Source organism: Oncorhynchus gorbuscha, linkage group LG23 (genome assembly GCF_021184085.1).
Source record: "Oncorhynchus gorbuscha isolate QuinsamMale2020 ecotype Even-year linkage group LG23, OgorEven_v1.0, whole genome shotgun sequence".
In the NCBI taxonomy this organism is placed as follows: domain Eukaryota; kingdom Metazoa; phylum Chordata; class Actinopteri; order Salmoniformes; family Salmonidae; genus Oncorhynchus; species Oncorhynchus gorbuscha.
In genome coordinates, this window is record NC_060195.1 from 20,476,313 (window position 1) to 20,502,919 (window position 26,607).

At 42.2% G+C, this 26,607-nt stretch overlaps 1 protein-coding gene across 1 annotated transcript; it reads left to right on the plus strand.

Annotated features, from left to right (window-relative positions):
• Positions 1-375: 375 nt before the first annotated feature.
• On the plus strand, positions 376-24,898 carry hprt1 (hypoxanthine phosphoribosyltransferase 1). The gene is made up of 9 exons (XM_046323137.1): positions 376-568; positions 2,921-3,027; positions 17,131-17,314; positions 17,736-17,801; positions 21,127-21,144; positions 21,249-21,331; positions 21,555-21,601; positions 23,770-23,846; positions 23,934-24,898. Exons 1-9 carry the CDS (start codon positions 542-544, stop codon positions 23,979-23,981), a joined length of 657 nt encoding a protein of 218 aa, XP_046179093.1. The 5' UTR covers positions 376-541; the 3' UTR covers positions 23,982-24,898.
• The last annotated feature ends 1,709 nt before the right edge of the window (positions 24,899-26,607 follow it).

Here is a 26,607-nt window from a genome sequence, read left to right on the forward strand (position 1 = left end):
GCTATATATCGTTTGAAGTAAGTTTTATTGTTGGCAATAAAAACGGAATACAGTCCGCTGCACAGAAAAGCAGGTTGAAAATGTATATATTCTTTTGAGCATTTCTATTTAAAACGGTACTGTTGATTTAGGATGGGCATGTTGATCAACAACATACTGATCAATTGGGTAGCTAGAATGCTACATTACAGGTGCATGGTTTGAAGAAACTGCTTGGTAATTGACGTTGCCATTTTCCATATTCATAGTGATGGGAATATCGTGCAGTGCCCCGCATTGCGTTTCGTCTACATGATTTCATGGCGATGACAGATTCTATCCAAAATGGGCGGTGCATCAGGATTTCCCCTCATTTGATTCGTTATTCAGTCCTTACAACCAGCTCCGCACGTCCTGCAGAGGTTTTGCGGAAGATCTACTGTACGTAGGTTGCTAGGTGGTCTGCTGTTAAAGAGGTGAAACTCATTTTAGGTGACAGACGAGCAAAAACAAGAATTTTGCCGGAGAAAAAGCGGGTCGTGATCGAAACGACGATACGGACATGGCGTCAAGCAGCCCCTGTGTTGTGGTAAGTCTTGCAACGCTGATTCAAATGGGTTTTCGTTCATATTGCGAACTCAGCATGACTGCTATTTCGTGTCAAAGAGGAATGGGTCGTAACTACTTTTTTTTGCGGAAATACGCGCCATTCGCCCCTGTAAATGTACATTTTCCGAATTATTACGATGTCCTTTATGTGTTCCTTTTTAATGCTTCAAACTTGTCATCGCACGCTCACCTTAAATCACTCATGTTCATCTCAACAACAAAAATAGCTGTCTAGCTACATAACTAAGCGCGGCCTGGGGCATCGCACGCGTGCTAACACGCATGGCACATGTTATACTTACCATACCACTAATCTTGATTCATACAGTATGACGAATATACGGATACATATTCAATTGACCAATAATAGCACTAGAGTAGTTTTCTGTAAAATACGAACAAAATGCAAATGATATAATCTAACTTCGAAACGAATATATATGCATGCCATATGGGGCGAGTTATTGCTTGTCTCTCCAACCAATACATTTTTTTTGGGTTCAGTCCTGTCACCCAGAATAGTTTATTTTTGGAAAACCACAGCCTACAGGCTTTTGGGGCTTACTGCTGTACTGCAACCAGCATGATGTCCTCATTTCACTGGTATGCATTTCACGATTATATTTCACCATATATTTACAGAAGTACAAAAATATGTAAATTGCAGAAGAACACATTTAGCTTTTGTAGCCATTTCCAACAGAATAACACATTTGATTGCCTATGTCAGTATAGCATTTCTATTTGCTATCAAACTTGTTATCGATTGATGACACAGACAACATGCTGAATGCAGCAGATTTTGCAGACATGGCTTGGGGAGTCAGTTAGTCTGTAGGAGAAACTGGAGAAACTACAGTGTTACATTCACCCCTACTGCTGATAAGTTGGCCCTTGTTTAAAAAGAGATAGGTAAGAGAGGGCCACTGCGGGGAGGAATGCCTCATTCCATCTTTAGATAGGAATTATTGTATCATAACAACACACATTGCTTTCACAAGGTTACAAAGTACATTTCTCTACACTAGTACACGCTTACATTCAGGTCAACTTGTGATTCATAGCTTGGTTGTTATGTCATCTTTTGAAGGGATCTTTTTGGTTTAATAATGACCCGATTGCACATTTGTGACTATAGTGCTACATAGTACGATGTGATGTGCTGTTGGTGGAGCTATAAGATAGTAGTTTGAGGGAACTGTTCTCCTGTTCTCCCACCAGCTGAGCCCAGTACAGCAGCACCTGTAGTAGACAGCAGGTGGGAGGAAGACTGCTGTAGGATCTGTAGTCCCCAGAGTACTGCCTAGTACCTGCATGGCTCATTATCAGTCCTTATTTCTCTGCACGTGAACTTCATCTGTTCTGAGCCAAATCACATGAGTACATAGGAATATATTTCAGTTGGACTGGCATGGGAAGGAGAACACACAGTTGTCCCAGGTCAGAAAATGTGAGGACATGTCTCAGGATTATCCACAGTCCATGTAGCTTCGGCCTACATGTAACTACATTGTTATAATAAGTAACCCTTTTATATGGTCTTACAGAGTGTGTAAATGTCAGCCAGGGGCCAGGGCAGGCAAGAGACCCGTGATCACACCCCAATCCCTGGGCACCTCTGGGCCTGGTCTGGTGGCCACTCTGCTGTCACATGACTCTGATGAAGCTCTTTGTGCATCCCAAATGGCACCCTACTCCATATAAAAGTACTGCACAATATAGGGAATAGGGTGCCATTTGGGACACACATCCCGCTCTCTGGATTCAAGTGCAGGGCTGTTGACCCCTCAGTAGGAAATTAGATTTGAAAACATATGGGGTATATCGCTTCCAGAATTAGTATGGCATCTCTGAAAAGAGGCAGTGTTTATATAAATTGAGATACTTCTTCGCAGAGTAATCTTGTATTAGTTCAAAGTCGATGCCAGGGACAAACAGTGGAGTCTTTAATAGAAGCTGGAGGGGTGTGTTAGATGACTGCATGATTGGAGTGGACTGATTCCTCTTTCCTAGAATTGGGGCTGGCAATGTGCGTTTTGCTCTCACCTGCCATGGTCAGTATTGAGTGGAGTCTGCAGCTGCGGCAGCAAGTGTGGGTGTGATTTGCTATGCCAGAAGTCAGTTGCACCAGTGAAACCAGACAGAGAGGAGGGTGCATTGTGATCGTTGTAAAGTGAACAACCTTTAGTGTCTTCACCTCTATTCCCACTGCCTCCCGTTTAAATAACACCCATGTGCTTTCTTTAACCATTTCCCTGCTGCGTCATAGCAGTTCCACATCACAAGCATGGTATTGATCAGGTAGATTGTCAGCATGTGATCTGTGTTCCAGATCAGCGATGATGAGCAGGGATATGACCTGGACCTCTTCTGCATCCCAAAGCACTACGCTGATGACTTAGACCGGGTCTACATCCCACATGGACTCATCCTTGACAGGTGGGTTTTTACTAGCAGTGTGGTCTTAATAAATCCTCTACAGGATCGGTGGGTCCCCCGCGGGATGGTTGAGCTAATGTGATTATCATGAGGTTGTAAGTAACAAGAACATTTCCCAGGACGTAGACATATCCGATATTGGCAGAAAGCTTAAATTATTGTTAATCTAACTGCACTGTCCAATTTAAGGTAGCTATTACAGTGAAACATTTACATTTAAGTCATTTAGCAGACGCTCTTATCCAGAGCGACTTACAAATTGGTGCGTTCACCTTATGAAAGAATACCATGCTATTGTTTGAGGAGAGTGCACAGTTATAAACTTGAAAATGTATTTATAAACCAATTAGGTACATTTGGAAAGTCTTGACACCACAAAATTTTGAACATAAATGCAAATGGTTCATTGGATCAATCTAAAACTTTGCACATACACTGCTGCCACCTAGTGGCCAGAATCTAAATTGCACCTTTGGCTGGAATAATACATTATGGCCTTAATCTTGCATTTCAAAGATGATGGTTGTTAGGTTGTTATTTTTCAGAGTAAATAACCCACGGACACTAGAAAAGCATTAACTAAGTTTCATTCCATCCCTAAGGTTCTGTACAGCTGTAATCAGACCGCAAAACGTTTCTCACATCACAGTTATATACATCCCACTTAAGACACTCCCCTTTCTCTCCAATCCTTACATTTTTTGGCTCTACTGGAAGCTAATAAAGAGGGTAACAGGATTCCTAACATTTATTACTCTCTTAAGAGAATCTGTCCTCACCTCATGACCTCAACCCCTCATTCATCTAATACACAGATGTCCATCTGTCTTTCCTCAGAGATATAAAACCCAGTCTCTTTCATTTCCTATCATTCATTTACTATCTCAATGATCAAAGTTTAGCCGATTCCAACAGTCCTTCCTCTTGAACAACAGCGTCCTAATGTTCACTTTACATAAACTTGTAAATTACTTAAATGGATAAACAATAATAAAACATGAATAGAAAAAAACTAACATGATTATAAAACATGAATTAAACAAACAAATGAACAAACATTCACTGCAAGGTGTACAAATTCAGAAACTTATGGCCTCCGAACTATGGTCACACAACAAAATGCCATTCCAGCTGAATCTGCGGTCTCCTTCAATGGCAGATGGAGCAGGTTTTAGTTTCTCCACTTTCCCCTTCTGTTCCTAAGAGAGTGATCGCACAAAACTTGGAAAGCAAAAAACCCCAACATAAAACATAACAGTATTAACAATGTGATAAGCTATGCATATTTGTATATGTATGAAAACCAAAGTCTGAATTCCCACTCTCTCTTCACTTGACTCTATGCCTCCAGGATCATTTCCTGCTGGGTTCCACAAAAATGAAAGCCCTAAAAAGCTTCCTCATGCTTTCACCCAGTCTTCCCCTTTAGGCCCCAGGTTCTGAGAGGTGTTCCCAAGTCATGTCATTTTCACTTTGTTCCCCATCTTCTCCATTTCACCTGATAGGCACCAACACCTGATATGCAAGTGTCTATCCCTAATCCATGTTCCATCCTCTTATATTATATTATTATATATATTATTATTATATATTATAGGTAACTCAGCACTGTATCTGCTTTCAAATCAATGCCTTCAACATTTTGTTCACAGTACCCCTCTATCCTCTCCTCTATCATATGATGCATTAACCCATAAAGCAGCTAAACCCCAATCCAACTTTGATGTTTATAGTAGTTCCCAGACCCAACCATCTGTATGTCTTACAGTGGAATCTAGTCTCTCTCTCGCTCTGCTTCCTGTGTCATGGTGTCTTCACTCTCCCATTATGCAGTTGGATCTCACTTCACATGAAAACTATGCACCACCCCCCACGGAGAGACATGACGATCTTAACCACTGCAGGTACTGTACGGAGTAGAGGTCGACCGATTATGAGTTTTCAACGCTGATACCGATTATTGGAGGACCCAAAAAAGCCTCTACCGATTGAAAAATAAAAATGTTAATAATGACAATTACAACAATACTGAATTAACACTTATTTTAACTTAATATAAAACATCAATAAAATCAATTTAGCCTCAAAGAAATCATGAAAAATGTTCAATTTGGTTTAAATAATGCAAAAACAAAGTGTTTGAGAAGAATGTAATATGTGCCATGTAAAAAAGCTAATGTTTAAGTTCCTTGCTCAGAACATGAGAACATATGAAAGTTGATGGTTCCTTTTAACATGAGACTTCAATATTCCAAGCTAAGAGGTTTTAGGTTGTAGTTAATATAGTATTTATAGGACTATTTCTCTCTATACCATTTGTATTTCATATACCTTTGACTATTGGATGTTCTTATAGGCACTATAGTATTGCCAGTGTAACAGTATAGCTTCCGTCCCCCTCCTCGCCCCTACCTGGGCTCGAACCAGGAACACATCGACAACAGCCACACTCGAAGCATCGTTACTCATCGCTCCACAAAAGCCGCTCCAAAGCTAAAAGCGAGTGACGTTTGAAACAGTATTAGCGCACACCCACCTAACTAGCTAGCCATTTCACATTAGTTACACCAGCCATTAGGCTGATAGGCTTGAAGTCATAAACAGCGCTGCGCTTGCGAAGAGCTGCTGGCAAAACGCACGAAAGTGCTGTTTGAATGAATGATTACGGGCCTGCTGCTGCTCAGTCAGACTGCTCTATCAAATCAGACTTAATTATAACATAATAGCACACAGAAATACGAGCCTTTGGTCATTAATATGATCGAATCCGGAAACTGTCATTTCGAAAACAAAACGTTTATTATTTCAGTGAAATACGGAACCGTTCGGTATTTCATCTAATGGGTGGCATCCCTCCGTCTAAATATTCTTGTTACATTGCACAACCTTCAATGTATGTCATAATTACGTAAAATTCTGGCAACTTAGTTTGCAATGAGCCAGGCAGTCCAAACTGTTGCATATACCCTGACTCTGCGTGCAATGAACGCAAGAGAAATTACACAATTTCACCTGGTTAATATTGCCTGCTAAACTTGATTAGTAGTTATAACTCATGATTATGATTGATTGTTTTTTATAAGATAAGTTTAATGCTAGCTAGCAATTTACCTTGGCTTCTACTACATTCGCGTAATAAGCGGGCTACTCGTGGAGTGCAATGGTTAGAGCGTTGGACTAGTTAACTGTGCGGTTGCAAGATTGAAACCCCTGAGCTGATAAGGTGAAAATCTGTAGTTTTGCCCATTAGCGAGGCAGTTAACCCACAGTTCCTAGACCGTCATTGCAAATAAGAATGTGTTCTTAACTGACTTGCCACTTTAAATAAAAGGTATAAAAATACAAATATTTTTATTTTTTATTTATTTTAATAATCGGATTAATCGGTCGACCTCTAGTATGGAGTAGTGTCTCTCAAACCAATGCTGTTCCAACACCCCGCTTGGTGTCTCTTAATGTACATTCAATCTCCAGAATTCAGCCCGTGCCCTTGGTTATATCTCTGCTTCCACCTGAGGATATGCACACTGCAACACATGGTTTATTTCCTGAGAACATACTTGATATTTGAATAACCGCATCCCCTGTCCTCCCATCGGTCCCCCAGTTACCAGTAACCAATCCATGTTACATGAGTCGTCATAAACTGATATCCCAACACTGCTACTAAAGTAACCATTGCTACTTCCAACATGGCCCATGACTATAGTCTCACAATACCCCTCATTTGTGCAGTAGTCCCATTCCATGCTATCAATATAGCATTCTACGCTTCTACTACCGCTCCTGTTACTGGCCCTATAGGGAGCTGTGAGACGAGCTATTGCTCGGAATTTGTCTCCTGCTCTCCTATTGTCTTTGTGTTTTCCTGATGAGTCTAGGACTGAACCTTTCAGATACCCCCTACCTGTTTCCCAGTTCATCCCTTGGTCTCTAGCCACCAACATCTCCACTGACCTCCTGTATTCTGCTACAGTTGGTTCCTGCGGATAATACATCCCTGTGCTCAAGTTAGGTACACATCTCTCATCCCAAGGCCGATCTACCCCCCCACCCGTTTGTAAACACCTTTGTTAACGTGTAGACTCTGGGCCCCAACAGTTGATAAGTAGCCACCTTCTGACACTTACCATGTACTGTGGTTCGGTCCCAATCTACTGGGAGGTATGTCAAATGTTTACTAGCTGTCAGAAATGGGGGCGTTGGAAGAGTATCCAACCGTACAAAAACTCTTGAGTCACATGTCAATTAATCACACTCTGCAGGAGATGTGATGCTATTATCACAGCAAATGTTCCTTCTAGCGATGTGGCCTCCTGTATACAGGGATCTGTAGCTAGTCCTTCTGGCGATGTGGCCTCCTGTATACAGGGATCTGTAGCTAGTCCTTCCGGCGATGTGGCCTCCTGTATACAGGGGTCTGTAGCTAGTCCTTCTGGCAATGTGGCCTCCTGTATACAGGGGTCTGTAGCTAGTCCTTCTGGCAATGTGGCCTCCTGTATACAGGGATCTGTAGCTAGTCCTTCTGGCGATGTGGCCTCCTGTATACAGGGATCTGTAGCTAGTCCTTCTGGCGATGTGGCCTCCTGTATACAGGGATCTGTAGCTAGTCTTTCTAGCGATGTGGCCTCCTGTATACAGGGATCTGTAGCTAGTCCTTCTGGCGATGTGGCCTCCTGTATACAGGGATCTGTAGCTAGTCCTTCTGGCGATGTGGCCTCCTGTATACAGGGATCTGTAGCTAGTCCTTCTGGCGATGTGGCCTCCTGTATACAGGGATCAGTTGTTATTCTTTTAAGTTGTATGCCTCCTGTGACAAACTCATTACTGCAAGTTGACAAAAGTGTCTGAAATGACAAAACTAGCTCTGCTACTTTCACCATGATCTGGGTATGTGTAACGTTCAATTAAATCCCCATATTGTGTACAGTTAGCTCGATCTCCTGTAACAATATTCAGTCTCTGGGAATGATACTCCTCTATCATTACATCTAACCCATAACACACGATACTCCTAATGCATTTTCTACAGTTATAAACCTACTAACACATTCTCACATCAGTTAGTCAATACACATCATTCCCTCCTCTGGAACAATGAACACCCTCATGTTCCACCAAACCTAAAAACATATGGACTTGAAAAGAGAAATGAAGTACATGTTTAATAACTTAGCACCACTCATTGATGTGATGTAACATAAAAAACTCTTAATACAGGGTAAAAAAAAACGTTCATGTTCGTCCCAAGCTATCATCCAGTCAGTCTCCCAAACAAACCACCTCCCCTCAAGATGACACTTAGAGATATGTTTTTGGAGACTCTCGGCCACATAAATGTTAGCAGCGCATCCACCCCTCATCGTGCTTTAGCAATTATCTCGCTGTATCCCAATCACAACTAAAACATGTTATAAATTATCCAACCCGAATGTAGAATGACTGACCTCAGTTCTTAATTTGAGTCTAGGGCTCAAATTCCAGTTTGCCAACTTAGCACAGATCATCCCATTTATAAACAACCTTTTATTGCCGGTCATAACTCTTCTCATTACAGCCCCCTCTTTTCCCTGTTTTCCTGTCATGGGTGGCCTGGTAAAGAAAGATCAGTATCTCAATGCATTTTCAGTTTAAATAGTTAGCAAGGCGTATACCCCCCTGTCCTTCACCCGGCATTTATCATTCTTACCTGTCTTCTTCAGATATCGTTTCCGGTTCATTTCCCCAACGGCACATGTAACTTTTGCCTGTCACATTTCATGGCCCTTGATAATGTCCCGATGTTAATATCCAAGTAGATACTTCCGTTTCTCCCACCTGAGCTTGTTCTCTCTCCACGCTCACTCCACAAGCTCTCTCAGCACCCCAGCCCTGGTCTCACTCTACAAGCTCTCTCCGCACCCCAGCCCTGGTCCCACTCCACAAGCTCTCTCAGCACCCCAGCCCTGGTCTCACTCTACAAGCTCTCTCAGCACCCCAGCCCTGGTCCCACTCCACAAGCTCTCTCAGCACCCCAGCCCTGGTCTCACTCTACAAGCTCTCTCAGCACCCCAGCCCTGGTCTCACTCTACAAGCTCTCTCCGCACCCCAGCCCTGGTCTCACTCCACAAGCTCTCTCAGCACCCCAGCCCTGGTCTCACTCTACAAGCTCTCTCCGCACCCCAGCCCTGGTCCCACTCCACAAGCTCTCTCAGCACCCAGCCCTGGTCTCACTCCACAAGCTCTCTCAGCACCCCAGCCCTGGTCTCACTCCACAAGCTCTCTCAGCACCCCAGCCCTGGTCTCACTCCACAAGCTCTCTCAGCACCCCAGCCCTGGTCTCACTCCACAAGCTCTCTCAGCACCCCAGCCCTGGTCCCACTCCACAAGCTCTATCAGCACACCAGCCCTGGTCTCACTCCACAAGCTCTATCAGCACCCCAGCCCTGGTCTCACTCCACAAGCTCTATCAGCACCCCAGCCCTGGTCTCACTCCACAAGCTCTCTCAGCACCCCAGCCCTGGTCTCACTCCACAAGCTCTCTCAGCACCCCAGCTCTGGTCCCACTCCACAAGTTCTCTCAGCACCCCAGCCCTGGTCTCACTCCACAAGCTCTCTCAGCACCCCAGCTCTGGTCCCACTCCACAAGCTCTCTCAGCACCCCAGCTCTGGTCTCACTCCACAAGCTCTCTCAGCACCCCAGCCCTGGTCTCACTCCACAAGCTCTCTCAGCACCCCAGCCCTGGTCTCACTCCACAAGCTCTCTCAGCACCCCAGCCCTGGTCTCACTCCACAAGCTCTCTCAGCACCCCAGCCCTGGTCTCACTCCACAAGCTCTATCAGCACCCCAGCCCTGGTCTCACTCCACAAGCTCTCTCAGCACCCCAGCCCTGGTCTCACTCCACAAGCTCTCTCAGCACCCCAGCCCTGGTCCCACTCCACAAGCTCTATCAGCACACCAGCCCTGGTCTCACTCCACAAGCTCTATCAGCACCCCAGCCCTGGTCTCACTCCACAAGCTCTATCAGCACCCCAGCCCTGGTCTCACTCCACAAGCTCTCTCAGCACCCCAGCCCTGGTCTCACTCCACAAGCTCTATCAGCACCCCAGCCCTGGTCTCACTCCACAAGCTCTCTCAGCACCCCAGCTCTGGTCCCACTCCACAAGCTCTATCAGCACACCAGCCCTGGTCTCACTCCACAAGCTCTATCAGCACCCCAGCCCTGGTCTCACTCCACAAGCTCTATCAGCACCCCAGCCCTGGTCTCACTCCACAAGCTCTCTCAGCACCCCAGCCCTGGTCTCACTCCACAAGCTCTATCAGCACCCCAGCCCTGGTCTCACTCCACAAGCTCTCTCAGCACCCCAGCTCTGGTCTCACTCCACAAGCTCTCTCAGCACCCCAGCTCTGGTCCCACTCCACAAGCTCTATCAGCACCCCAGCTCTGGTCTCACTCCACAAGCTCTATCAGCACCCCAGCTCTGGTCTCACTCCACAAGCTCTATCAGCACCCCAGCCCTGGTCTCACTCCACAAGCTCTCTCAGCACCCCAGCTCTGGTCCCACTCCACAAGTTCTCTCAGCACTCCAGCCCTGGTCTCACTCCACAAGCTCTCTCAGCACCCCAGCCCTGGTTTTGGCTCTGATTCAGATAGGAGTGGTAAAAGTCACTGTCTCTCATAGCACGCCTTCGTCGCTTTTTCTTCAGCCGGTTAGGGAGGGTTTTGAGGTTCACACACACAGTCTATGGTCAAATTATTTCTACCATGCATTGACACACGATCTGACCTCATCTTCCATGATAACCTCAAAAAAGCACAGATCATAACAACAGTTAAGTTCATTACATTTCTGTTTCAGGAAACTCGACAAACATTGACTCTCTGATGAATTATGACATTAACCTTTTCTTAATAACATCTCTACGACAAACGTCAAAAAGCATAACATAATGTTATTGCTGAAAAAAACATGTTAAAAGTTACCAGATCATGAAGATAGCAATACATATCACAGTCTATTTGAAGTTACTGTCATCCCTTATTAACATATATGTTCCTTTCTACATGCAGCCTGAACACAGTACCACTGTATAAGTACCCTAAAAACCAGGACCACTTTCTATATGCAGCCTGAACACAGTACCACTGTATAAGTACCCTAAAAACCAGGACCACTTTCTATATGCAGCCTGAACACAGTACCACTGTATAAGTACCCTAAAAACCAGGACCACTTTCTATATGCAGCCTGAACACAGTACCACTGTATAAGTACCCTAAAAACCAGGACCTCTTTCTATATGCAGCCTGAACACAGTACCACTGTATAAGTACCCTAAAAACCAGGACCACTTTCTATATGCAGCCTGAACACAGTACCACTGTATAAGTACCCTAAAAACCAGGACCACTATCTATATGCAGCCTGAACACAGTACCACTGTATAAGTACCCTAAAAACCAGGACCACTTTCTATATGCAGCCTGAACACAGTACAAGTACCCTAAAAACCAGGACCACTTTCTATATGCAGCCTGAACACAGTACAAGTACCCTAAAAACCAGGACCACTTTCTATATGCAGCCTGAACACAGTACCACTGTATAAGTACCCTAAAAACCAGGACCACTTTCTATATGCAGCCTGAACACAGTACCACTGTATAAGTACCCTAAAAACCAGGACCACTTTCTATATGCAGCCTGAACACAGTACCACTGTATAAGTACCCTAAAAACCAGGACCACTTTCTATATGCAGCCTGAACACAGTACCACTGTATAAGTACCCTAAAAACCAGGACCTCTTTCTATATGCAGCCTGAACACAGTACCACTGTATAAGTACCCTAAAAACCAGGACCACTATCTATATGCAGCCTGAACACAGTACCACTGTATAAGTACCCTAAAAACCAGGACCACTTTCTATATGCAGCCTGAACACAGTACCACTGTATAAGTACCCTAAAAACCAGGACCACTTTCTATATGCAGCCTGAACACAGTACCACTGTATAAGTACCCTAAAAACCAGGACCACTTTCTATATGCAGCCTGAACACAGTACCACTGTATAAGTACCCTAAAAACCAGGACCACTTTCTATATGCAGCCTGAACACAGTACCACTGTATAAGTACCCTAAAAACCAGGACCTCTTTCTATATGCAGCCTGAACACAGTACCACTGTATAAGTACCCTAAAAACCAGGACCACTTTCTATATGCAGCCTGAACACAGTACCACTGTATAAGTACCCTAAAAACCAGGACCTCTTTCTATATGCAGCCTGAACACAGTACCACTGTATAAGTACCCTAAAAACCAGGACCACTTTCTATATGCAGCCTGAACACAGTACCACTGTATAAGTACCCTAAAAACCAGGACCACTATCTATATGCAGCCTGAACACAGTACCACTGTATAAGTACCCTAAAAACCAGGACCACTTTCTATATGCAGCCTGAACACAGTACAAGTACCCTAAAAACCAGGACCACTTTCTATATGCAGCCTGAACACAGTACAAGTACCCTAAAAACCAGGACCACTTTCTATATGCAGCCTGAACACAGTACCACTGTATAAGTACCCTAAAAACCAGGACCACTTTCTATATGCAGCCTGAACACAGTACCACTGTATAAGTACCCTAAAAACCAGGACCACTTTCTATATGCAGCCTGAACACAGTACCACTGTATAAGTACCCTAAAAACCAGGACCACTTTCTATATGCAGCCTGAACACAGTACAAGTACCCTAAAAACCAGGACCACTTTCTATATGCAGCCTGAACACAGTACAAGTACCCTAAAAACCAGGACCACTTTCTATATGCAGCCTGAACACAGTACCACTGTATAAGTACCCTAAAAACCAGGACCACTTTCTATATGCAGCCTGAACACAGTACCACTGTATAAGTACCCTAAAAACCAGGACCACTTTCTATATGCAGCCTGAACACAGTACCACTGTATAAGTACCCTAAAAACCAGGACCACTATCTATATGCAGCCTGAACACAGTACCACTGTATAAGTACCCTAAAAACCAGGACCTCTTTCTATATGCAGCCTGAACACAGTACCACTGTATAAGTACCCTAAAAACCAGGACCACTTTCTATATGCAGCCTGAACACACTACCGCTGTATAAGTACCCTAAAAACCAGGACCTCTTTCTATATGCAGCCTGAACACAGTACCACTGTATAAGTACCCTAAAAACCAGGACCTCTTTCTATATGCAGCCTGAACACACTACCGCTGTATAAGTACCCTAAAAACCAGGACCTCGGGGAACTGGTCGTTTACCCCTTTCAAATACGTGATTTAAAAAAACACATGTTAAATAAAAAAATAATTTAGAATTACAACTCTTTATAACTCCCTACAAAAATAATAATAATCTCCTAAAGTAATGGTACAATTTGGATAGCGAATGGTGTTTCTAATGAATTTGATTTAATTCCTTATGAAGTTGATCATTCTTCATTAGGAATTTTTTATATTCAGGGCTTTCGTCACCATTAAAATGTTCTCTCCCTTTCTTTCCCTGTCCTTCGGAAACCATTTAAATACCTATTCCAAACATTTCATCCTCCTACAAACTCATTTTAACTGAATTGAAAAGACTCCTTCAAATAAATCCCCCTACACAGCGATAGTATCTCTCCACCGAGTCTAATGATTCACGGGTCTCCTTTTCCTCGTGATTCTCCATATCCATCATACCATATCAAAAAATGTAAAGTTAATTTTAGGTTTGGTACCCCTATGCTACCTACGCGTGACCCTTCCACCTTTTCGTCCATTCTAGAATAAGACGACATCAAACGTAAATGTATTTAAAAATAAAACCACATAGGATTTGTCTAAATCATTAGACATTCTAAGCCTTCTGAATTTGCAATGAGTGTTTGGTCATATAATTTAAATGTGTTACCTTTAGAATCCATTCCCTTGGCATTTCGCCTAGAATCTTCAACCCAAAATATGTTTTCTTGTGGCAAATTTAGCCAATGTCTCATCGTAAGGAATCCGCAATATATACATGTGGTTTCATAACACTTTCTCTCACCAAGGCAGTAATTTCTCAGCCATTTCGTCTGCTTTATGACTACCTATGGCGATTTGATCTGTACGACTTGTATGAGCTTCACATTTCACCACTGCTAATTTACTGGTTAACTGACATGGTTCTAATAATACCTCTACCTCCAGACCATTTCTATTGGTGTTCCTGTCGCTGCTAACATGCTGGTGACCACAATGTACCCAAATGATGAATTTCTCCAAATGCATCCCACACACAGCGCACTCCTTTACTCTATTCCCTTCTGTGTTCACGTAACTAGAGCCATCTGGATACTATACTTTTCCTGATTCCAATTCTGTCTCTTGCAAATCAGGCCTAGGTTTTGGAGTAATCTGATCTGGGTCACATGTAAGCGATTCACCCTCCCTAGGCAACGGCATTAACAACGCAGGATTCAAAGCACCAATCTTATGAAATTGTAGATTTTCCCCATTTTACTTTAACTCCCATCTTGTCCATCTTGCACTAGTAACATGTTGTGCTTTGTCATACATGCTTTATGAACCTGTTCCGCTAAATTGTCTACCTCTGTGGTGGGGTCTCGCATATGAGTTTCTTCGTCTTTTGACGCTAATAACAAATCCTCCACGTATTGTACCAACACAGAACATACAATTGACACCCTTTTAACAATTGTTTTAATACGTCTTCCATCACATAGAAACTGTAATCTCTATGAACCATTTATTAATCGAACAGAAACTATAAGCCGCTAGGTGAAAGTTCCATTCTTGCTAACCTCAAAACGATTAGTTGTTGCTCTTTTGAAAAGATGCAAACTCTTGTATAGCTGCATTTCCTGCTAATGCAGTATGTTCCAGTCTCACCTTACACTCATTCTTCCAATGCCCGATAGATGTGGGACTAAAACAGGGAGCTATCTCCTTACGCTTTGATGTTTTTTCACTACGTTTCTTAGTTTTATCCTGGTCATTGAAACCATAGTTATTGATTTTCTCTATGGCCCTATTAACCCCTCGCACGTCTGCGAGGTGAGTGGAGTCATATTCCACTCTTAAAACATTGTCTTGAATTAAATCAACTACCCCCGCAATTACCATTTTGATCACAGGGTTGACCCCCGTCATCAAAGCAGAAGCGCAAATTTGAACAATCCACTCCCGTTCCCAGGCCTTCTGTAGTAAAGTACTGGTGTCACACTATGGCTTCAGCGTTACGCATTTTCCATTGATAGAATGCTGCATCAAAACGCTCGTATATTGAGCCTTTGATTCTGGTTTCATGTCCTCGTGCCAATTCATAATTGCCTCCCTGAATTATTTTATTTGATTTGAATTCTCTGTCAGCAGGAAAATGTGGTCCAATTTTTTTTCTTCTAATTTGCTCAATTTTTCCCATATTATTCCAGCCGAATTGGTAGAGTACAATTAGGCTCTCACCCGGTTATAGCTATGCAGGCAACCAACCGGCTGGTATTTACCCCCTAGGACTTTACCTTCCGGGACTCACCCTATATTAATAGTAATCACAGGTATTAATCCACTGGGATTTACTATTGACATTATAGTGCTAGCAGGAACCAACCTACCAGGGAGTTACCCCCTAGGACTTACCCTACAGGTAGCAGCCTGTATGAGTTTACCTTCCGGGACTTACCATTTACTATAAAGCTACGACCGGTTGTTACACACTGGACTTATATAATTAAACTCAGGCTCTCCAGGTCCATATCCCATAATTAGTTCAGCCAACGATTCTCATCTCCCCAACATGAGTGGAAACAGATCTGGGAACTAGCCTACCTTGTTGTTGTGCCGGCTCCTGTTACACTGATGTGGACTCTATGGTTTGACTACAAACCGTGGTGAACCCTGCTCACAGCACCCTCTGTTAGGTTCTTATTTTTCAGAGTAAATAACCCACGGACACTAGAGAAGCATTAACTAAGTTTAATTCTATCCCAAAGGTTCTGTACAGCTGTAATCAGACCGCAAAACGGTTCTCACATCAGTTATATACATCCCACTTAAGACACTCCCCTTTCTCTCCAACCCTTAATTTTTTTGGCTCTACAGGAAGCTAATAAAGAGGGTAACAGGATTCCTAACATTTATTACTCTCTTAAGAGAATCTGTCCTCACCTCATGACCTCAACCCCTCTTTCATCTAATACACAGATGTCCATCTGTCTTTCCTCAGGGAAATAAAGTCTCTTTCATTTCCTATCTCAATAATCAAAGTTTAGCCGATTCCAACATGGTACATAAAAAAAATATACGCTTGTTTTTTTCTTTGTATTATCTTTTACCAGATCAAATGTGTTTTATTCTCCTACATTAATTTCACATTTCCACAAACTTCAAAGTGTTTCCTTTCAAATGGTATCAAGAATATGCATATCCTTGCTTCAGGTCCAGATGTACAGGCCGTTAGATTTGGGTGTGTCATTTTAGTCGAAATTGGGGGGAAGATAGATGTCCATAGATGTTGCAATGAAAGAACATGTCAACTAAGCTTCAATTGCAATACATATTCAAGCTGGCCATTTTTTTATGTTCGCTATTTTACTACTATGTTAATTATTTTACTACTATGTTAGTTGTTTTACTCATTCAGCCTATGTTACTTGTTTACACAAGGATTTAGATTTAGAGCCACAAACTTTTTTATAATCAAATGAATTAACTGATCACATCCACGTGAGGCTGGCAGTTCAGTTTAGTTGCGAAAGGGTTCTTCAGCTGTTCCCATAGGATAACTCATTTTGGTTCCAGGCAGAACTCTTCTAGGTTTCATGTAGAACCCTCTGTGTAAAGGGTTCTACCTGGAACCTAAAAGGGTTCTTCCATTGAGACAGTCGAAGAACCCTTATAGTTTCTAGATAGCACCTTTTTTTCTAAGAGTGTAGCCCCTTATTCAAACAGGCATAGGAAACAGGAACATTTACATTTACATTTACATTTAAGTCATTTAGCAGACGCTCTTATCCAGAGCGACTTACAAATTGGAACCCGTGCTGACTGACCACCCTCTCTCTCCCTGTCTACAGGACAGAGAGGCTAGCCAGGGAGATTATGAAGGACATGGGGGGGCACCATATTGTGGCCCTCTGCGTGCTCAAGGGGGGTTACAAGTTCTTTGCAGACCTGTTGGACTACATCAAGGCCCTAAACCGTAACAGCGACCGCTCCATTCCTATGACAGTGGACTTCATCCGCCTCAAGAGCTACTGCGTAAGGCTCACTCTTCGCTCTGTTCTTCAAATTTGTGTCCCAAATGGCACCATATTCCCTTTTAAGTGCACGCCCTGCAGGGGCCCTGGTCAAAAGTAGTCACAAGTAGTGCACTATAAAGGGAATAGGAGCCATTTGGAATGTAGTTCATTAGTTATTACTATTTTAGAAGTATTTAGCGTTTATGTTATTTAATTGATTTATTACAGGCATTGCCAAAAACGGCATAATGGAAAGAACATAATGTTTTATTCAGTCCATTGGTTTCACAATTGCACCTAAGCTTTCATTTGACCTTTGAGCCAAATGTCAACATGCACTACCTTAATCTCTCGCACTACCCCCCCCTTTGTCCAGACAGCAGACCTGTCTGGACAAAGTCCCCTATCCCTGTTCACCTGTTTATTACATGTCTACACAGAATGACCAATCTACAGGTGAAATCAAAGTCATTGGAGGGGATGACCTGTCTACACTGACAGGGAAGGTAAAGAAACATTTAACTGACCTTTTCTATAGATCTGTCTGTCAAACATGGGATCATTCCTCAGTTATCTAGTTTAGCCTCCACTGTTTGCAGTCAGACAAATGTGTAACCTTCTTTAAAGCGAAAGTTCACCCATTTTTACATGTGGCCTTATTTTCACTCTTCCTCTGCTTTTAGTCGCTCCCCCAAATAGTTTTTCTTTTGGGGGGTATTTTGTTGGTTGACACCTTTTGCTGAGTCATTAGTTGCCACAGACTACAATGCATTATGAAAATGGGTCTAAAGCAGGGGTGTCAAAGTCAAATGGACGGAGGGCCAAATAAAAAATTTAGCTACAAGCCGAGGGCCGGACTGTTCGAATGTTCATTGAAAATTTTTTAAATGACGCATATAGTCTAGTGAACCTAATTGAACCTACTGAAAACCTAACAAATATATTCCAATATGATCAGATAAATAAAGCAATATTTTCTTATGGCTCTGTCAGTAATCTTTAATTTTCATCAGACACAAAAGACAAATTTCCTTTATATAAAAATCCCCATAACATGAACATTAAATGAAAGAAACCGGTATTCAAGGCACCATCAGTAGCCTATATTTTCTATTTTAGCAAAAGTGGGCTAAATTTACTTCAAAGAAAAAAACAATAATAGCAATTTTCTATCATCCACTCAACTGAAATATTTTTAAAATATAATTGGATTGAAATACAATAAAATAAAGTGCAAAAATCTATTAATCAAAAACAACACTTTGTTTAAGGAGAAGTAACATGCAGTGAAAACAAATATTAAACTTTAACTTTTAAACTTGAACTGAGTAAAAACTCTAAATATGTGATTGCACAGTAATGTTCACTTGTTTGAGGTTGAGGGTGATACTTGGTGGTGTCCCATCTTTTCCACAAGTTCATCAATGTTCGGGGTAAGGCTCTGAGCTGAGGAAATCCTCAGAATTGAGTGGAGGTGTTCAGCAGTAAGTCGACTTCTGTGTGATGTTTTGTTCAAGTTCATCAAAGAAAACAGTTGTTCACACAGGTATGTGCTGCCAAACATAGACAACGTTTGAGCAGCCTGGATGCGCAGCTGGGGCATTGTGTCGGGGAGGAAACGGGCGAACTCCGCAGCACCCACTGCCGCATATTTTGCCCTCAGTGCATCATTGCATTGGAGGTCAATCAACTCCATTTGGAGGTTTGGTGGTGAGCTTTCCACGTCAACAGCAAATGGGTTACCGAGCAGTTCCAACCTGCTTTTTTGTGCTTCAAAGTCAGCAAATCGGCGTCGAAAGTCAGCGGCAAGCATACCTATTTTATCAGCCAACTGTGCGCTCGGGAACGCACTGGTAGAGAGCTTCTCTTTCATGGTCTGGCAGCTGGGAAAGTGGCTCAAATTTTCTTTCCGCATCTGCGTCTCCCACAGAGTCAGTTTGGTTTTAAATGCCTTCACTGTACTGTACATATCAGAGATGACACGATCCCGACCCTGCAGCTGCAAGTTCATTGCATTCAGATGACTCGTAATGTCACACAGAAAAGCCATTTCACACAGAAACATTTTGTCTCGGAGTTGTGTTGTGTCTTTCCCTTTGCTGTCCAAGAACAGACAAATCTCCTCACGAAGCTCGAAACATCTTTGAAGCACCTTTCCCTGGCTTAGCCATCGCACCTCTGTGTGATAAGGCAAATCACCATGCTCCGTTTCTAACTCCGTCAGAAATGCCTTGAACTGGCGGTGATTCAAACCTTTGGCTCTGATAAAGTTAACTGTGCGCGTGATGATGCTCATTACATGCTCCATTTTCAAGGCTTTACCGCACAACGCTTCCTGGTGTATGATACAATGATAAGCTGTCAGCTCACCTGTCGCGTTTTCCTCTTGCATCTTTTCCCGTATCTTCGCTACCAGTCCGCTCCTGTGTCCACACATCGCAGGTGCTCCGTCGGTTGTCAAACCCACGAGTTTTTCCCAAGGCAGCTCCATCTCATTTACACATCTTGACACCTCTTCATACAAATCATGCCCCGTAGTTGTGCCATGCATAGGACGTAAAGCCAAAAACTCCTCTGTCACGCTTAGGCTGGAGTCCACTCCGCGGATGAAAATTGACAACTGGGCAATGTCAGAAATGTCGGTGCTCTCATCCACAGCCAAGGAATATGCAATGAAATCTTTTCCCTTTTTCACAAGCTGCTCTTTTAGATTGATGGACAACTGGTCTACTCTCTCGGCAATGGTGTTTCTGCTCAGACTCACATTTAAAAAGTTGCCTTTTTTCTGGGCAAACTTCGTCACAAACTTTAATCATGCAGTTTTTGATGAAATCCCCCTCCGTAAATGGCCGGGCTGATTTAGCGATCTCTTCTGCCAAAATAAAACTGGCCTTGACAGCAGCCTGGCCTTGTGATTTGGCTTTTTTGAACAGAGCCTGTCGAGATTTGAGGCCTCGTTTTAATTCCTCTGCCTTTTGTAGCCTTTGTTCCATGTCCATATTCTTGTTTTTGTCCGCGTGTTTCGTTTCATAATGTCGTCTCAGATTATACTCTTTCAGTACCGCCACACTTTCTCCACACAGAAGACACACAGGTTTTCCAGCTACCTCCGTGAACAAATACTCCGACTCCCACCTTGTTTGAAACCCCCGGTTCTCAGTGTCCACCTTCCGTTTTGCCATTTTTGATGGGTATCTGAAAGTTAATTTTACTGTGATGCTGACAACTGCTGTGCCAATAAATATTGAAATGAAGCAGCCTACTGCTCGGTGCGTCACCGTTGCATTGTGGGAAATGTAGTATTGGTGCGTGTAAAAGATCTGCGGGCTGCCGGCTTGCTGCGGTCTGCGGGCCGGTTCTAATAATAAATCAAGATCATCCCAGGGGCCGTAAAAAACCTTCTCGCGGGCCGGATGTGGCCCGCGGGCCTTGACTCTGACATATGTGGTCTAAAGCATGTTAGAAATGCTCCAAAACAACTCATATTACATCAGAATCCCATGACTCAGCAAAATGTGTTTACCAATTTTCTCTTTAACGATACAAAAATAAACTTTGGAGGATCAACTATAAGCATAGAAAGTGAAATAAGGCCACACGTAAAAAAACATGTTTTTTTTGTGTATTTTTTTACTTTGACAAAAATTTTGAAGGGGTTCTAATGCAGTCTAAAGTACAAGAAGGCATAACTATAATGGCTGCAGGGTTCAACAGGATACACCCAAGGTCACATTTCTAAATGGATTCTGGAGTAGCTTTTATATTTGATATAGGCTAACAGTTACTCTGTCGTCTCTGCCTCTTATTTTTAAATGTTGTGTTTTTACACAGAATGTCCTGATTGTGGAGGTATGTTATGACTACTTCTTCCTCATTGTTAAGTTTTAAACCTTTTGCTATGTCAGCATTATAGACATTTGGCAGTGACACCCACTGTTTTGTCATATTTTTAGGACATTATTGACACAGGAAAGACCATGAAGACCTTGCTGCAACTTCTCAAACAGTACAACCCAAAAATGGTCAAAGTTGCAAGGTAAAGTAATCCCCAAGTCTCTTACATTGCAGTGTTATAAAAAGTGTAATATTTGTCCATACATCTGATGTAAATGTAGAATCAAGCAAAGGCACCGTACAGTGCAACTTACTTCTGCTTACAGAGACGTTATATGGAAACCTCCAACTGTCATGTTTTCCTTTGTATTTTAATTCTCTAACACCATCAGTCACATGACCAACTTCCTGGTTTGTGCTTTCAGTTTGTTGGTGAAGAGGACACCAAGGAGTGTTGGCTACACACCAGACTGTGAGTTCACTTCAACACTGCTAAATGGCTTCAGTGAATCATCTTAATCAATAGCCTGAGGCATTGTGCTGTCACACATACATTAACTATAATGAAGACCGATACAGGGCATCCAGAAAGTATTCAGACCCCTTTTTTCACATTTTGTTACTTTACGGCCTTGTTTTAAAAATGATTAAATAAAAACATTTCCTCAATCTACACACAATACCCCTTAATGACAAAGTCAAAACAGATTTTTAGAAATAACCCTTTCCTATGAGACTAGAAATTGAGCTCAGGTGCACCCTGTTTCCATTGATCATCCTTGAGATGTTTCTACTACTTGATTGGAGTCTACCTTTGGTAAATTCTATTGATTGGACATGATTTGGAAAGGTACACAGCTGTCTATATAAGGTCCCACAGTCGCTGGTGCATGTCAGCAAAAACCAAGCCATGAGGTCGAAGGAATTGTCTGAAGAGCTCTGAGACAGGATTGTGTCTGGGCACAGATCTGAGGAAGGGTACCAACATTTCTGTTGACCTTCTGCATTGAAGGTCCCCAAGAACACAGTGGCCTCCATCATTCTTAAATGGAAGAAGTTTGGAACCACCAAGATTCTTCCTAGAGTTGGCTGCCTGGCCAAACTGAACAATCGGGGGAGAAGCGCCTTGGTCAGGGAGGTGACCAAGAACCCGATGGTCACTCTGACAGAGCTCCTGAGTTCCTCTGTGGACATCAGAGAACTTTCCAGAAGGATAACCATCTCTGCAGCGCTTCACCAATCAAGCCTTTTTGGTCAAGGGGTCAGCCAAAGGAGTTAAAGGGGCCAGCTAAAGGGGCCAGCTAAAGGACTCTCAGACCATGAGAAACAAAATTCTCTGGTCTGATGAAACCAAGATTGAACTATTTGGCCTGATTGCCAAACGTCACATCTGGAGGAAACCTGGCACCATCCCTACGGTGAAGCATTAGTGGTGGCTGCATCATGCTGTGGGGATGTTTTTCAGTGGCAGGGACTGGGAGACTAGTCAGGATCGAGGGAAATATGAACAGAGCAAAGTACAGCGAGATCCTTGACGAAAACCTGCAAAGGTGGCTCAGGACCTCAGACTGGGGCCAAAGATTTACCATTCAGCAGGACAACGACCCTAGGCACACAGCCAACACAACGCAGGATGGACTTCGGTACGGCAGGGTAGCCTAGTGGTTAGTGTTGGACTAGTAACCGGAAGGTTGCAAGTTCAAATCCCTGAGCTGACAAGGTAAAAATCTGTCGTTCTGCCCCTGAACAGGCAGTTAACCCACTGTTCCTAGGCCGTCATTGAAAATAAGAATTTGTTCTTAACTGACATGCCTAGTTAAATAAAGGTTAATTTTAAAAAATCAATTAAAAAAGTCTCTGAATGTCCTTGAGTGGCCAGCGAGCAACCGAACCTGATCGAACATCTCTGGACTGACCTGAAAATATCTGTGCAGCGACGCTCTCCATCCAACCTGACAGAGCTTTAGAGGATCTGCAGAGAAGAATGTGAGAAACTACCCAAATACAGGTGTGCCAAGCTTGTAGCGTCATACCCAGGAAGACTCGAGGCTATAATCACTGCCAAAGGTGCTTCAACAAAGTACAGAGTAAATGTGATATTTCTGTTTATTAAAAAAAAAACATTTGCTAAAAAGACTAAACCTGTTTTTGCTTTGTCATTATGGTATTGTGTGTAGATTTGAGGGTAAATCAATTTTACAATAAGGCTGTAACATAAAATGTAGAAAAATACTTTCCGAATGCACTGTATCTAACCATCTGATTAAATAAAGGTTCTTGGCCCATTTAAGGGAAATGGTCCAAGACGTGTGTAAAAAAAACAACAAAAAAACAAGCTAAGTTTATTTAAGGAGTAAGTTTTAAGGTTTAAACGACACACTAAGGGGGCAGAATGCACCCTTTCAGTTTGTTTTCCAACTCAGAGAAGTAGAACTACTTGGAAGCCTGTGCACTCAGACACCATAATTGGACAGTAACAACATTGCAATTACTATACAACTCTATGCTCTTTACTGAAAAAGACTAAAGGGTGCTTTTTATACCTTTCACATGTTCAACACCAATTAGGGTCCCCTGAGAAACATGGATGAAAACTATAGTTCCACCCTGTCACGCTTACTTCATTTGTTTATTTTTCAGTCATAGGATTTGAGGTTCCAGACAAATTTGTGGTGGGATATGCGCTAGACTACAACGAGTACTTCAGAGATTTAAATGTAAGTATTTTTTGAACAGATTTTCTCAGCTAGATAAACGATGTTGAGTGAAACGGTCTCATTGGTTCCTTTCTGTTTGTTTTCCAGCACATCTGTGTCATTAGTGAAACAGGGAAGGAAAAATACAAGGCCTGAAGAGGACAGCCTTTCCTCTAGTTGTCTATCATTCTTTTTTATGTTGCTTTAATTTGATATATCTGATTTATATATATTTTTGGTCAGCAAAAAATCAAATCAAGGGTGCAGCTCACTGGAAACTCTTGCTCACACACACACACACACACACACACACACACACACACACACACGTACATGTTCTGCTCAGGGTCCCTGAGGTGTACACACACACTTACATTGCCCCTCATATTTGCAAAGCCCCTCTCTCAACCTCCACATGCTGTGCTGCACTCTAGAAACCACACACATTTTAAAGTGTCAAGATTGAACATTTCAGAGGTGTGACATTGCCTTGGACATATTGGTATGTGTGAGTCCATGTGCATGCTGTCATCGCTTTCAATAAATAGAACATTTGCTTGCCCTGTTAAAATGATCAATACCCAGAGTTTCTTTTTTTTGTAGATTAGTAATTTATTGAGAAATTCTGCTACGGTAGCAGGAAGTAGAACAAACATTTAGTCATCATATTGTCAAAATTACTTCAGATTTAAATTATTTTCCATTTCACAAAACTTGCATTTAGCTTGACATTGATTTCAAAGTTTGTACGTCACTTCAAGACCAAATTCCTTTACTTATACATAGTTTCAATGGTGTGGACAAAGGAAGGAGCAGGTATCCTAATACATTACATATGATTATTTTTTAAACATGTTTGCATAGTTTCCCCCCAAAATGGAAGTGTTCCATCAGTAGTACAGTACTGTAATATAAACTGCAAGCTTTGAACATGGTTCAATATTATGATCATTTATGCATATCTGCTATTATAAATATGTATTTTAAGCTTCCATCTACTGTATGACAATGATTCATGCAATCACGATGTTTCTCTCTGTACCCTCCCAACCATTAAACTCTGCTCCATCCCCTCAGATGACTCCTGATTTCCACCCCAAAAGGTTTGCTTGTGGTACCAAATAATTAAGTTAAATATAAATTATTTTATTTAACTAGGCAAGTCCATTAAGAACAAATTCTTATTTACAATGACCTACACTGGCCAAACCCGGACGACACTGGGCAATTGTGCGCTGCCCTATAGGACTCCCAATCATAGCCGGTTGCGATACAGCCGTCACCACTGTCATAGAGACGTTCTCCCCAACGTTGTCACTGGAAATCAACTGTCTTCTTCTGTGGAGTTGTCAGCAAAATCAAAACCTACAAGAGCAATATGTGCAGTGGTGGAAAAAGTCCCCAACTGTCATACGGGATTCAAGATGCCTTCACAGAAATGTGAAAGTTACCCAGTAAAATACTACTTGAGTTAAAGTCTTAACGTATTTGGTTTTAAATATACTTAAGTATCAAAAGTAAGAGTATGAAACATTTCAAATTCCTTATATTAAGCAAATCTGAGAACAATTGTCTTGTTTTTTAAATTTACGGATAGCCAGGGGCACACTCACTTACAAATACATTATTTTCTTAATGTAGTGAAGTAAAAGTTGTCAAAAATATAAATAGTTAAGTCGTTGCTTTGGGTATCTGTACTTAAGTACATTACACCACTGAATGTCATCTAAACATGCTTTCACACTGGCAATGAAAATGTTCTTATAAATAGACAGTTCCACAATTGAATTTTAAGAAAACATGTAATAATGGGTAATAAGTATCATGGGTTAGTTAAAAAGGGTAACTAATCATGGGTTAGTTAAGATGTTGATCCAGTATTAAATAATGCAGTTGTTCATTATAGTGTGAAACACAAAGCAGGCTGTTGTAGGCAGGCCTGACTACAGCAGAACAGTAACACTGGATACCGGAACAAGGCCAACTCCAGTATTTACGTGCTGCTACAGCCCAGCCTACAGTCTAGTCCTTTACTGCATTGGGGAGGTGTTGATCAAGTCTTCAATCATCAACATTGTGCTCTGTCCAGTACTGTAGTTCAAACAACTCAGCCAAGACACTATGCTCCAATACACTCAGAATAATAAATTATTCAGACTCTTAATGTAATTAATGCCACTTAACTGATGCTTTTATCCAAAGCGACTTACAATAGAGTGCATATACAGTGCCTTGCGAAAGTATTCGGCCCCCTTGAACTTTGCGACCTTTTGCCACATTTCGTGCTTCAAACATAAAGATATAAAACTGTATTTTTTTGTGAAGAATCAACAACAAGTGGGACACAATCATGAAGTGGAACGACATTTATTGGATATTTCAAACTTTTTTAACAAATCAAAAACTGAAAAATTGGGCGTGCAAAATTATTCAGCCCCTTTACTTTCAGTGCAGCAAACTCTCTCCAGAAGTTCAGTGAGGATCTCTGAATGATCCAATGTTGACCTAAATGACTAATGATGATAAATACAATCCACCTGTGTGTAATCAAGTCTCCGTATAAATTCACCTGCACTGTGATAGTCTCAGAGGTCCGTTAAAAGCGCAGAGAGCATCATGAAGAACAAGGAACACACCAGGCAGGTCCGAGATACTGTTGTGAAGAAGTTTAAAGCTGGATTTGGATACAAAAAGATTTCCCAAGCTTTAAACATCCCAAGGGGCACTGTGCAAGCGATACAATTTCAATGGAAGGAGTATCAGACCACTGCAAATCTACCAA

Coding starts and splice junctions, on each gene's coding strand:
- hprt1 (XM_046323137.1), top strand. CDS start 542: ATGGCGTCAAGCAGCCCCTGTGTTGTG. Junction 21,332..21,554: donor AAAATGGTCAAAGTTGCAAG/GTAAAGTAATCC, acceptor TTGTGCTTTCAG/TTTGTTGGTGAAGAGGACAC. Junction 21,602..23,769: donor TGTTGGCTACACACCAGACT/GTGAGTTCACTT, acceptor TTTATTTTTCAG/TCATAGGATTTGAGGTTCCA.